Source organism: Mobula birostris, chromosome 7, assembly GCF_030028105.1.
Source record: "Mobula birostris isolate sMobBir1 chromosome 7, sMobBir1.hap1, whole genome shotgun sequence".
NCBI classification, from domain to species: Eukaryota; Metazoa; Chordata; class Chondrichthyes; order Myliobatiformes; family Myliobatidae; genus Mobula; species Mobula birostris.
In genome coordinates, this window is record NC_092376.1 from 138,633,181 (window position 1) to 138,646,145 (window position 12,965).

Consider the following 12,965-nt stretch of genomic DNA (forward strand, 5'->3'; position numbering starts at 1 on the left):
CTCCCAGGTGTTAGGGTCCAGGATGTCTCAGAGCAACGTGAAATATTGGTGAGCAGCCAAAGATTTTGGTGTACATTGGCACTAATGACACAGGCAGCAAGAGGAAAGAGGTCCTGTGCAGTGGGGTTAGGTAGTTAAGAAAGCACTGAGAGCAGGGACCTTCATGGTAGTAATCTCTAGATTACTCCTGGTGCCACAAGCAGTTACAGCAGGAATATGATGATAGTACAGATGAATGAGTGGTTGAAGAACACAGGGGACAATGTTTCAGGTTATTGGATCATTGATTCTTCTTCTGAGGTAGGGAGAACCTGTACAAGAGGGCGGATTGCACCTAAACTGGAGGGAAACCAGTACCCTGGCCAGGAGGTTCACTGGTGCCTCTCGGAGGGTTTAAATTTGTTTGGCGGAGGGTGGGGTGGGAAACAGTGCACCAAGTCAGAAAGTTGAGGAGAGGAAGATAGATGTCAGGGCCAAAAGAAAAAGGCAGGAGCAAAGTAATAGATATGATAGAATGGATAGTTTGAAGTTTGTGTATTTTAATGCTCCGAATATTATGGGTAAAGGTCATGAATTTAGAGCATTGATCAGTACATAAAATTATGATGTTGTGGTCATTACAGAGACGGTTGAGAGAGGGACAGGAATGGGCAAGACATACATCAAGAGCAAGAGGATAACTAGGGAGAGGGTAACACCAATCAAGGATAAAGGGAGAACATTTGCTTGGATGTGGAGGATGTGCGTGAGGTCCTTAATGAGTACTTTACATCAGTACTTACCCAGGAGAAGGACGTGGAGGATAGGGAGATTAGTGCCAAGTGTATTAATATACTAGGACATTTTGTGGCAAAGGAGAGGGTAGTGTTTGGTCTCTTAAAGAGAATTAAGGTGGATAAGTCCCCAGGGCCTGATGGGATATATCCCAGGTTATTGAGAGAGGCAAGAGAAGAGTTGCTGGGCCCTTGACCAATGTCTTCGTGTCCTTTCTAGACTGGAAGACTGGAGAGTAGCTAATGTTGTTCCCCATTATTGACGAAGGGAACCAGGGATGATCCTGTAATCTACAGACCCGTCAGTCTCACGTCAGTAGTAGAGAAGTTACTGGAAAGAACTCTTAAGGATACAAATTGTGAGCATTTGTTAAACTGTAGCCTAATTAGGGAGAGCCAGCATGGCTTTATATGGAGCAAATCGTGCCTTACTAACTTAATTGAATTTTTTGACTAGATGACAAAGATGATTGATGAAGGTAGAGCTACAAACATTGTCTACATTTTATTTTAGTATGGTGTTTGACACGGTCTCTCATGGGAGGCTTATCCAGAAGATTAAGATACATAGGATCCATAGTGAATTGGCCATTTGGATTCAGAACTGGTTTGCCCATAGAAGAGTGTATTTTGTCAAAGGGACTTATTCTAGCTGGAGGCCTGTGATCAGTAGTGTTCCACCAGGATCTGTACTGCGCCCTCTACTGTTTGTTATGTATATAAATGACCTGAATGAAAATGTGGATGGGTGGGTTAGTAATTTTGCAGATGATGAAAAGATTGGTTCTGTTGCACCTTGGTAGGTCAAATGTAAAGAGACAGTACACTGTTAAAGGAAGACACTTAACAGTTTTGAAGAGCAGAGGGATCATGAGGCCCAAATTCATAGCTCCCTGAAAGTGTTACACAGAACGATAGGGTAGCTAAGATTCAAGTTTGTTTAATGTCATTTCCAATTCATAAGTGTAAAGGAAAACAAAATAATTGTTACTGTGGATCCGATACAGCGTATATAAAAAAGTAAGATAATGAACACAATAATAAAAAAATCAATAATTATAAACATGCAAGATAACTTACATACATAGATTGATTATATGTATGTAAATGATGCTAGGTACAGGAGTACAAGGTGACACTGACAGGAAATGATAGTGGTGGGGTGGCTTTGTGGGTGGAGGTGTTGATCAGCTTTACTACTTGGGGAAAGTCACTGTATTTGAGCCTGATGGTCCTGGTGTGGATGTTATGCAGCTTCCTCCCTGATGAGAGTGAGACAAATAGTCCTTGAGCAGGGTGGGTGCGATCCTTCATGATGTTGCTGGCTTTTTTCCAGCACCCATCTGCAGATAAGTCCTTGATGGCAGGTAAACTTGTGCCGGTGATGTTTTGGGCTGTTCTGACCACCCGTCGCAGAACCCTCCTGTCCGCTGCTGTGCAGTTTCCATACCATGTCGTGATACAGCATGTTAGAATGCTCTTTACTGGGGAAGGTTGTGAGTATTGATGTGCATAGTCCAGCTCTTTTCAGCCTCTTCAGAAAGTAGAGACACTGGTGACCTTTCTTGATTGTGTAGGATGTGTTCTGCAATCACGAGATAAGCATTCTCAGGAGTTTGAAACTGCTCACAGTTTTCACTGCTGTGCCATGGGTGAAAAGAGTGGGTAAGTGGTTCAAGTTTTCCTGAAGTCAGTAACCATCTCCTTTGTGTTGTTGACGTTGAGGAAAAGATTATTTGCCTGGCATCAGGCCTCGAGCTCTTCTAACTCCCCTCTGTAGGCCGTCTGATCATTGTTGGTGATGAGCCCCATCACTGTCATGTCATCGGTGAACTTGACACTGTGATTACTCGGGTGCTTGGCCACGCAGTCGTGTGTGAGCAGAGTGTACTGCAGTGGGCTCAGCACACAGCCCTGTGTAGCACCCCTGCTACGGATGATGAGGAGGGAGGAGCCATTGTGCATCCTGACTATCGGAGGTCTGTTGATTAGGAAGTTCAACACCCAGTTGCACAGAGGCGTATTTAGACCGAGGAGTAGGAATTTGTTCACCAAGATCTGTGGGCCAATAGTGTTGAATGCCAAACTGAAATTAAGAAAGTGCATGGCATGCTTACCGATTATGATCACCCTAATATGGAAGGATGTTGAGGCTTTGGAGAGGATGCTGCCTGGATTAGAGGGCATGTGCTATAATGAGAGGTTGAACAAACTTGGGTTGTTTGCTCTGAAATGGCAGATGCTGAGGGGAGATCTGATAGAGGTTTATATGCAAGGCATAGATAGAGTGGACAGACAGTATCTTTTTCTCAGGGTTGAATTGTCTGATATCAGAGGACATGTATTTAGGTGAGAGGGGTTAATTTCAAAGGAGATGTGAGGGGAAAGTTTTTTTACACAGACTGGTGACTGCCTGTAATGTGCTGCCCGGGGAGGTGGTAGAGGCAATTGCATTAGGGACTTCTCAGAGGTGTTCAGGTAGGCACGTTAATGTGAGGAAAACGGAAGGATATGGACATTCTGTAGGTAGGAGAGAGTAGTTTAGTTAGCCATTTAATTACTAATTTAATTGGTTTGGCACAACATTGTAAGCCAATGAGCCTGTTCCTGTGCTGTACTGTTCTATGTTCCATGCAAAGCTTCTAATACCCTATGTTACTATTCTGGAATTTCCTATGTGAGTAAAAAGAATGACTGTTGGCCTTAGGGCACATCATTGCCCAGGGCTCCCTGCTTTGAGAGACAATTATTTTCTTGCTTACTCTCTGATCTAATACAGTGACTTCATTGTTCATAATGCAGTTTTTCATCCAGTGGGGTGAACAAATGTAAATCCAGTGAACCATTTAGAAATCCACAGCACATTACAGGCCCTTCGGCCCTCAATGTTGTGCCGAGCAAGTAACCTATCTAGAAACTGCCTAGAATTACCCTACCGCATAGCCCTCTATTTTTCTAAACTCCATGCACCTATCTAAGAATCTCTTAAAAGACCCTATTGTATCCACCTCCACTACCATCGCTGGCAGTGCATTCCACACACCTATCACTCTCTGTGTGTGAATACATTTTTGAATGTGAATGTCAAAGAAATTGTGTTGGAAACAAAGCTAAAATGCAATGCTGAACAAAATATTGGGAATAATATGAGGTATAATGCACAAGTGAAGCAATGGCAGCAAAGCACTACTGTGAATATTTAACTATGTTACTTAAATAACATTTAATGTACTGAGCCTTTCGGTATTTTAAAATAATTTCTCTGAGCACTATCATTTCACTCTCAGCCCTTTCCTTCCTAGTTTCTCTTTCCAAGTTCGTTCTTGCATTAATATTTTGTCTCAAGTTCGAATCGTAGCATTATAATGCTGCTATTTTAGTACCTTGGTTAACTCTCCATTCTTCTTGTGTTCAATAGCTTCTCTCACCTAACTGCTGGGGAGACTCTAGATAAAAACTCCCAAAACCAAGTCCACTCACTGAAAGTTTCTGATCCAGATCAGAACCAGCAGCACTACTACCACCATATTTTCTTCTACTACTTAGATGCTTCTCTGTGACAATTCCTTAACAGGTTTGTTTTCTCAAATTTTCATACAAGAGTAGCCATTCTTTGTGTGTGCAATTCAACCATAGGAAGCACCATACCGTCACAGACCTCAAACTGGCAATACTTAGCAGGAGGTACTGGCTAGTAGACAGGAGCAGGAATTATCAAACCATGACGCTTCTTTTGTGGACAGGGGTTATTATTCTATTCTCTTTGAGATGTCCTGTACTCCAAATGAATTGTCCTATGCCTACAAGTTTACCCTGTCTGCAAGCCAAGTCCAGATACATCTCTTTATTATATTCTTATTCTGAAATTAATCTCTTGATTGGTTTGATTCAAGATTCAAAATTGTTTAATGTCATTTCCAATTCACAGTAAAGGAGAATGAAGTAATTATTTCTGTGGATCCAGTGCAGCACAAAAAAACAGATGAAGAACACAATGCATACAAATACACTGGATAGATTGTATACATAGATTGATTGTATGTTCATAAAGAGATGCTAGGCACAAGAATGTCTGTACATAAGGTGACTGACAGGAAGTGATAAAGTAGTGGTTAGTGAGTGGAGGTGTTGATCAACCTTACTGCTTGGGGAAAGTAATTGCTTTTGAGTCTGGTGGTCTGGCTGTAGATGCTACGTAGCCTCCTCCCTGATGGGAGTGGAACAAACAGTGTGACCAGTGTGGGAGTAGGACTGCAGCTTGATTAAACAGGATCAACTCGTTTTTAAAATTGCTGACTTCAGTCCTCAACTTTATTGACTTCAAATTATTACACTGTTCCTGTATCTAATCCTATACAAATTAAAAGAGATTCATCTGTTACTTATCTGGCTGGTTAACTGGTGCACTTTCTCTACACAATCAAATCACATCTCAATTTCTATTTTGTGTTTCTTATTGCAAGTTGTTGATTTGTAACGTCAACTGGGAAATTGTCACATTCTGAAGTATTAAAGAAAACAATGAAGAACTCGCCTTTTTTATATCATCCAGGGTGTGTATTTCAGGGGAAAGGCCTCCGTGTACACAAAGAAATTGTTGGTTCATCAGTGCTGCGAGGGGTAGGCAGTCGAAGGCTTCCATACATGCATCATATATCTGTTCTGAATACTTGATTTTACCTGAGGAGAAAAGGTCCACCTGATTTTAATATAATGAAAATTTTATATTTTTGAAATATGATAATAAACTATCATGACAATCTATAATGTTTTATAAGATGTTGCATCAGTCACCTTGAGGACAATTTTTAACTTCAGCACCAAATGATAATCCAAAGCAGTGAATTGCCCATCCCATGGACCAAAAGGACCTTTTGAGTACGGAAAATAGATGCTATTAATGAAGATAGGCAGCAAAACTAGTAAATCTGTTGCATCAAAGCTCCAATGAGCATCCTGGCCTCCAGTGAGGTCTGTGCTGAGTTTGCACTTTCTCCCCATGACTGTGTCGATTTCCTGAAAGTCCCCTGGGCTCACATTTCGAAGACATGTAGGTTGGGAGGTTAATTCCCCACTGTAAATGGCCACCCATCATCTACCTCAGCACCACAACATTCTTTAATAATATGAGAGAGAAAGTATGCAATACCTCTCAGCAACCCCCGATGCAAGTTCTCTTGTGAGCACATTGAATGAGGTCTAACCTGAACCAGGCCAAATTCAAACAGTCTGCCAACATTCATTTTCTAGATGAGTTTATAGATAATGGCCTGCAATATACAGTTTGTTATTAGAACCATACTTCAACAAGACATCACATTATTCAGGAGAACTGAGGAACTGACATAACATTTTAAAAAACATTTTGTAACTTTGAATTATTCTGTCAGAACTATTAGTTCTAAATATTTAGTTTTCTCAAGATGATATATTTATTCAGTCTTCTTTTATTCCAAAAACAATTCTACCATGCCACACTTCACGTTCATAGCCACAGATACCATCACTGTCAAAACCCAAACTAATTACTTTTAATTTGATCATAATTTCTCTGATATCTGCATCTCAAATATGATTTATAAAATTGTGATCTTTGGAAAGGATTAGAGTAACTTCTATATAAAGTACAGACGTATTCTCCATAACCAATTTTAACAAAACACACAAAGTGTTGGAGGAACTTAGCAGGCCAGGCAGCATCTATGGGAAAAAGTAAACAATCAACGTTTTGGGCCGAGACCCTTTTCAGGACTGTAGTTAAAAGGATGAGGAGTCAAAGTAAGAAGGTGGGGGGAGGGGAGGATGAAACCCAAGGTGATAGCTTAAACCGGGAGGGGAATGGGTGAAGTAAAGAGGCGGGAAGTTGGTTGGTGAAAGAGATTCAGGGCTAGAGAAGGGGGAATCTGATAGGAGAGGACAGAAGGCCATGGAAGAAAGAAAAGCAGGAGGAGCACCAGAGGGAGGTGGTGGGCATGTAAGTAGATAAAGTGAGAGAGGGAACTGGGAATGGGAATGGTGAAGAGGGGAGGAGGCATTACCGGAGTGTTGCCCAATCTGGAAGGACTGTTCAAGGCCCTGAATGGTGGTGAGGGTGGAGGTGTAGGTTCAGGTGTTGCACTTGTTCCGATTGCAAGGATAAGTACCAGAAGGGAGATCAGTGAGGAGGGACAAATGGACAAGCGAGTCACATAGGAAGCAATTCCTGAGTGAAGCAGAAGATGGAGGGGGTGTAGGGAAAGATGTGCTTAGTGGTGGGATCCTGTTGAAGATGGTGGAGGTTATGGAGAATTATGTGCTGGATGCGGAGGCTGGTGAGGATAAGAGGAACACTATCCCTGGTGGGGTGGCATGAGGATGGGGTAAAGGCAGATGTGCATGAAATGGAAGGACTGCGGCTGAGGGCAGCATTGATGCTGGAGGAAGGGAAACCCATTTCTTTGAAGAAGAACATCTCCTTCGTTCTGGAATGAAAAAAACACATCCTGAGAGCAGGTGCGGCAGAGACAGAGGAATTAAGAGAAGGGGATGGCATTCCTCCCCCCACTTCAACATTCCCCATTCCTATTTCCCTTTCTCACCTTATCTATTGTTAATGAGAAATGCTGAAATATTTTCCAGCATAAAATAAGATAATAACTTAATGTATGTTACTTTAGCTAATTTTCATACTCACAATAATTTTCACCTGAAAAACTATCCTTAAAGAAAGATTAAAAACATTTTCCAATTCAGAAAATGCTAATCTTGTAATAGTAATAATGCATTCACAAATGAGAATAATTGGAACAAATTTAGTTAGAAAATCAAAATTACACTTTTCAATACCACTTATTTAAGTACAGAAAAAGTCTCATGAATAGATAATCTTTAATTAATATGCACATATTTTATAATGCTTTCAATCATGCTCCCATATATGATTGTTTTGGACCATAAATTAATATGATTTCCACTACCAATACATTTACTTTGTTGTTATTCATTCCACGATTTTTAAGCTTTTATTGAATTGAAATTGATTTTTAATGTAAGATCTTTTTACACATTATCATAACACTGACAAATCAAATTTGTTAGGATCAGAAAAATTTTGAGCAATAGGAAAGAAAGTTGCTGTGAATCAAACAATAAAAAAAAGTTAACGAAGGCTCACTAAGTGAACTTAGGAATGCAACATTTTTATTTTGAATAGAAAATTGAAATGTTAATATCATAAAATGAAGAAGTAAATAATTGTGTAATAAGGATGAAAACAAATTATCATAAATAATAAAAATACTTTTTAGTTTTGTTCTTTAATCAATGAACTGGCGCAGTGGTAGTATAGTGGTTATCTCAAAGCTTTACCGTACCAGCAACCAAAGTTCAAACCCTGCTGCTATCTGTAAGGAATTTTTGCGTTCTCCCTGTGACCACGTGGGCTTCCTCTGGTTGCTCTGGTTGCCTCCATCAGTCCAAAGACGTACTAGTTAGTAGGTTAATTGGTCGTTATAAATTGTCCTATAATCAAGCTTGGGTTCAACCTGGGTCGTGTTGCTCAAAGGGCTAGAAGGGCCTATTCCGCATTGTACTCAGTCAACTGATAGAGATATAGATAGATAGATAAGTGGATTTACTTCACCCATTAATCTTTTGTCATATTGCTGTTTATTACTTAAGTGTGTAGTTTTGTAATAATTGGCCTCACGTTATCAAAAACAAAAATATAACAAGGTCAAAAATTTTGACAAGAACTCTCCATTCATTACCAATATACACTCTAATAGTCACACTAATCATATTACCTGCAAAGTAAATAACATGCGAGTAAGGAGATAGAATTCTCACACTGAATTATTTCTATAAAATATCACCTTGAAGTATGTATGTTTGTTTTAGATTCCCAATTTATGTTATGTGCAATATGAATATTTCAAAGCCTGAATTTGTGATTTTAACAGCACAGCAGATGGATTTGTAAGATTGAAAGAGTAGCTAGGCATCTTAGCACTTATTGTGAAGGAGATCTAAGGGCCAGAGATGGAAATACTACAAACATCAAATGTAAAGAAATGACAAAAAACAGATGTTAATTTCTGAAAATGTATCATAGTATAACGATACTTACATTCTTGTTTGAAAGTGAAATATTCTGTCAAATGTCTACATTCGTGGTTTCCACGGAGTAAAAACAGTGTCTTTGGATACAGAATTTTCAACGACCACAGATACAAAACACACTGCATAGAAATAAATAACATACAAAATCATTTTAAAATGTGATATGCAAGGTAATATTCTTAATTGCTCAAATATAATGACAATAAGCAACACATAGTGAATGGCACTGTCGCATCAACCTTGATCACTGCATGTTGTCAGCATTTCTAATAATGTTCATACTCTATTGCATAACATTTGCAAATGTCATTTTGCTACTAAACATATTACAATGATTTATTTACTGATAAGGATTTAACTCACTAAATTGTTCCAGCACTTTTTAGAATGTGTTGCAATAAGATAGGATTCAATGTAACCAATGTTCAAAGTAACACAGTAATAATATATTACTGCTCATTAATGTCCGTCCTTCCCTATTCTCCCAAGCCACTACTCTGAACTCGTAAATATTAATCCTCTACATTGTCTTTCCATGTTACCCACTGTCACAAAAAAAACATTTTGTTTGCATTCTGTTGTTTGATTGTTAGTGCATGACATAATTTATCTCACATGACACATTATGTAAATATGAGACATTTTAAATATCTTGTCAGAGCAGTATATACACCTAAAAAGGTGTTGCTAAATTATTAAGACATAATTTCAAAAAAAATGCTTCAACTTGTCATATTAATAATATACCAGCTGTTATGATGTAGACTAAACAGAAAGATTCAGGCTTGAAAAATAATTAATGGAATGCCATGTCGCTGATTAGGTCCAATGTACTGTCCATTCCTAATTGACTGAAAGGCCACTGTGTTCAGCCTTCCTCCTGAATAACTGTAGCCCTGTAATATTAGATTGGGAAATCAATCCAGTGACTAATATTGTTTGGAGGAAATTTTGGAGGTTACAGGTGTCCAAAATTAACTGTTTGTTGCCTTTGTTCACCTTGTTTTTATAGTTTGTAGCTAACAATATTTTGTTCAAATAATAATATTTAGCTGATTCAGAGGGAAAGTTTGCGTACTTCAGCTATATACTATTGGTGTGAAGGGTATTAAGTCTAGAGCTATGGTCTCTGAGCAAGCTGACTGCCTTCCCCTGGATTAATTGACACATTTGCAATCGCAATCATCCAGGTCTATCATAAATTTTCCCAAAAAATTCTAATAAAATTTTAGATAGAGGATGGATTCTATGGGATCACTCATTAAAGAGAATTCTGTATTTGTCTCAGCCTAGCATCTATAATATTGATACATTCAATTAAGATTGCAGTCATTGGAAATGCTATAAGATATACAGGTCTATTTGGACTCATGCAGGGACCTATTATGATTTAGAAAGGAAATGCTCATCAAGTCTCTGCTTTCCTTTTGACGTCGAACTATTTACTTATGGTCTGCGTGGGATAAACAATCTCTGTAAATGGTCATTCTGCTATTTGCTTAGTTGGTACTTCAATCTGACGAATATTGCTCCTGGCAAACACCTCAGTTTTCTGTGATTGGTCTGCTAGTTTCAAGAAACAGCAATATTAAATTGCAGACTTTGGTAATGCTGAGTTCTGATAATGCTGACAGAGTTGCCAACAGTCTCAGATTAAACAGGATGGCTCATAATCCAATGTGAAGCAAGCATTGTATATGATGCCCTATTCCCATGCATTCCCTAATCTAGCTGTGTGTACCTGACCTACAATGATTAGATTCAAGGCTGTCCCCAAACTGAAGGACTCAAGTCACCTAAAAAGACAATGGTCAGAATTTGATGAGCAGTGCCTGCTTGCTTATTCGCCCAAAATAAATTTACACAGAAGTGACTCCTCTGCAGGATCTTCTGGGAACTAAAGGAAACCTCCCAGTGAGTCAGTAAAACCCCTATCCATTCTAATCCCCACCCACGATATCGTTCCCACAATCAGCCCCCAACTCTAATTGCTGATGATCCTGACAGATAGAGGTACTTGCTCTATTTCTAAACTGCTGAAGCTACTTTTTAATGCCCCTGTAACTTCAGATCACATGTATTCTTTGCAGAAACAAGGGTGCTCCCGCCCCCCACCCCACCCCACCCGGTCTGCGCAGTTGCACCAAAACTGCTTTGGACAGATGTGTTGGCAAATGTTGTGTTTATCTGAGTTTAAGTAGATTATTGCACTGGTTCATTTGGCAGCTGACTCGGATTCAGTTTGGCAGCTTAGGTTTTGCCTCTGGGTGAAGCTACATGATGGAGAAAAATGTAGGTCACCTAATACCTGTTCTCTGTCCTTGCTTTTCACAGTGCTTCTGAAAAATTGTTTTTATCATAGAATATTAATTCACCACTGGAAAAGAGATAGTGAATTATGATCACTATGGTGAATTAATGTTCATTGTTCAGCAGGCTTGAAATAAACCAAAAATTGCTGTAAATACTCTGCAGATCAGACAGCATCTGATGAAAGGTCTTTGATCTGAAATATTAATTAGTTCAGATTACCAGCACCTGCAGTTTGATTTGAATTTTTGTTCAGCACATAGGGTCCTTGGCTTTTGTTTAATGCAAAAACAAGAGATTTGAATCAGGTTTTACGAACCTACTGGATCATGCCCAGAGATCTGTAGGTTTAGGCTGTTCATGTGACAGTCTGACAGTGTCATTTGATGGTCCTAGGGAGCCAGTGATAGATACAATCTTATTAATGCAACTGTGCTATTTTGTCAATAGATGAGACTCGGAGATTTTTTTTCAAATCTTAGGCTAGCTCTTGAGGTAGCTCTCAAATTGTAGACATCATTTGTTAATGAGGTGGTTGTAGGAAATTAATTGAACTCAACATGCTTGCATCTTGTCTACCTTTTTTCCTACTTCTGAAGTCGGGGATTATTACTTACGGCTGAGTGGCTTGGGGCATCCTGTCAGGGGCCATAATGTCAACTATAAAAGCATGAGATTGCAGTCATATTTATTCTGGATGGCTAAATGAGCTACAGTGGCAGAGATGTCTTCAATCGTCAGGTAGTGTGCTGGGATTACGTGGAAGGCAGATTTTACTCTAATGGCTTTATAATTTATTTAACACAAGGAGCTCATCAAACCATTAATTTCAACGCCCTAGAGAGCAACAGTGCCACCCTCCCTGCTACCACCATTCATGGATGGTTTGTTTTGTTTCCTGAAGAATAAAAGTGAACCATTTATGTAATAATCTATAGTATCAAGTGTAAATGAGATAGACGACTTCTTTATCAAGTATAATTTCAAAAATTTGCCTCAATTGATATGAACTCATAAACTTTTGGGTTATTTTTCCAGTACTACACACACCACACAAATATGGAATTATTTCAGTGGAAATTTCCTATCTAAAGACTATCTGAAGTATGATTCTGACGCATCCCTTCATGAAACTGAGAAAATAATTCAACGATTCACTTTACTCAGTAGTTCCGCGATTCCTATCTGCAATTAAAATGAAAAGATCTTGAATAAATCAAGCCTAATAACCTGTTCTACCATGTACTGAGCTCAAGTGCAAGGGGCTATATTTACAGATTAGAATCAGAATCAGGTTTAATATCATCAGCATACCTTGTGAAATTTGTTGTTATTATGCAGCAGCAGTACATGAGATTATGAGATAGATATAGATATATATATATATATATATATATATATATAGAGAGAGAGAGAGAGAGAGAGAGAGAGAGAATTAAATTATATAAGTAGTGGCAAAAATGTAGTGAGCTAGTGTTCATGGGTTCAATGTGCATTCAGAAATCTGATGGTAGAGGGGATCAGACCATAAAAGTAATAAAGAAGTTCAGAAAGAATTTATTTATTTTAAATTGACAAAAGCAGATTTTGATCACAGATGGTTGAACAAAAAATGTAATTCAGAATGAACAAATTCTGTCAACACGAGAGTCAGGAATATTCAGTGTGCTCAAGGGAGTAATCTTAAACCTTCACTGGCTGAAACATACAACTATTAATTTGATGAGAAAAAAGCATGAGTACATCCTTGAGCCAAAACAATGATGATAGAAAAAAGGGCAG

General features: G+C 38.8%; 1 protein-coding gene across 3 annotated transcripts in view; it reads right to left on the reverse strand.

Annotated features, from left to right (window-relative positions):
• Positions 1–12,965, reverse strand: part of LOC140200830 (protein phosphatase 3 catalytic subunit alpha-like) — a 422,916-nt gene that overhangs the window by 101,032 nt on the left and 308,919 nt on the right. For all 3 annotated transcript variants that reach the window (XM_072264453.1, XM_072264455.1, XM_072264454.1), the window contains 2 exons: positions 8,881–8,992; positions 5,308–5,453 (listed from right to left, as the gene is read on the reverse strand). In XM_072264453.1, the coding sequence (XP_072120554.1) occupies positions 5,308–5,453; positions 8,881–8,992 (258 nt within the window). The remainder of the gene's footprint in view (positions 1–5,307; positions 5,454–8,880; positions 8,993–12,965) is intronic.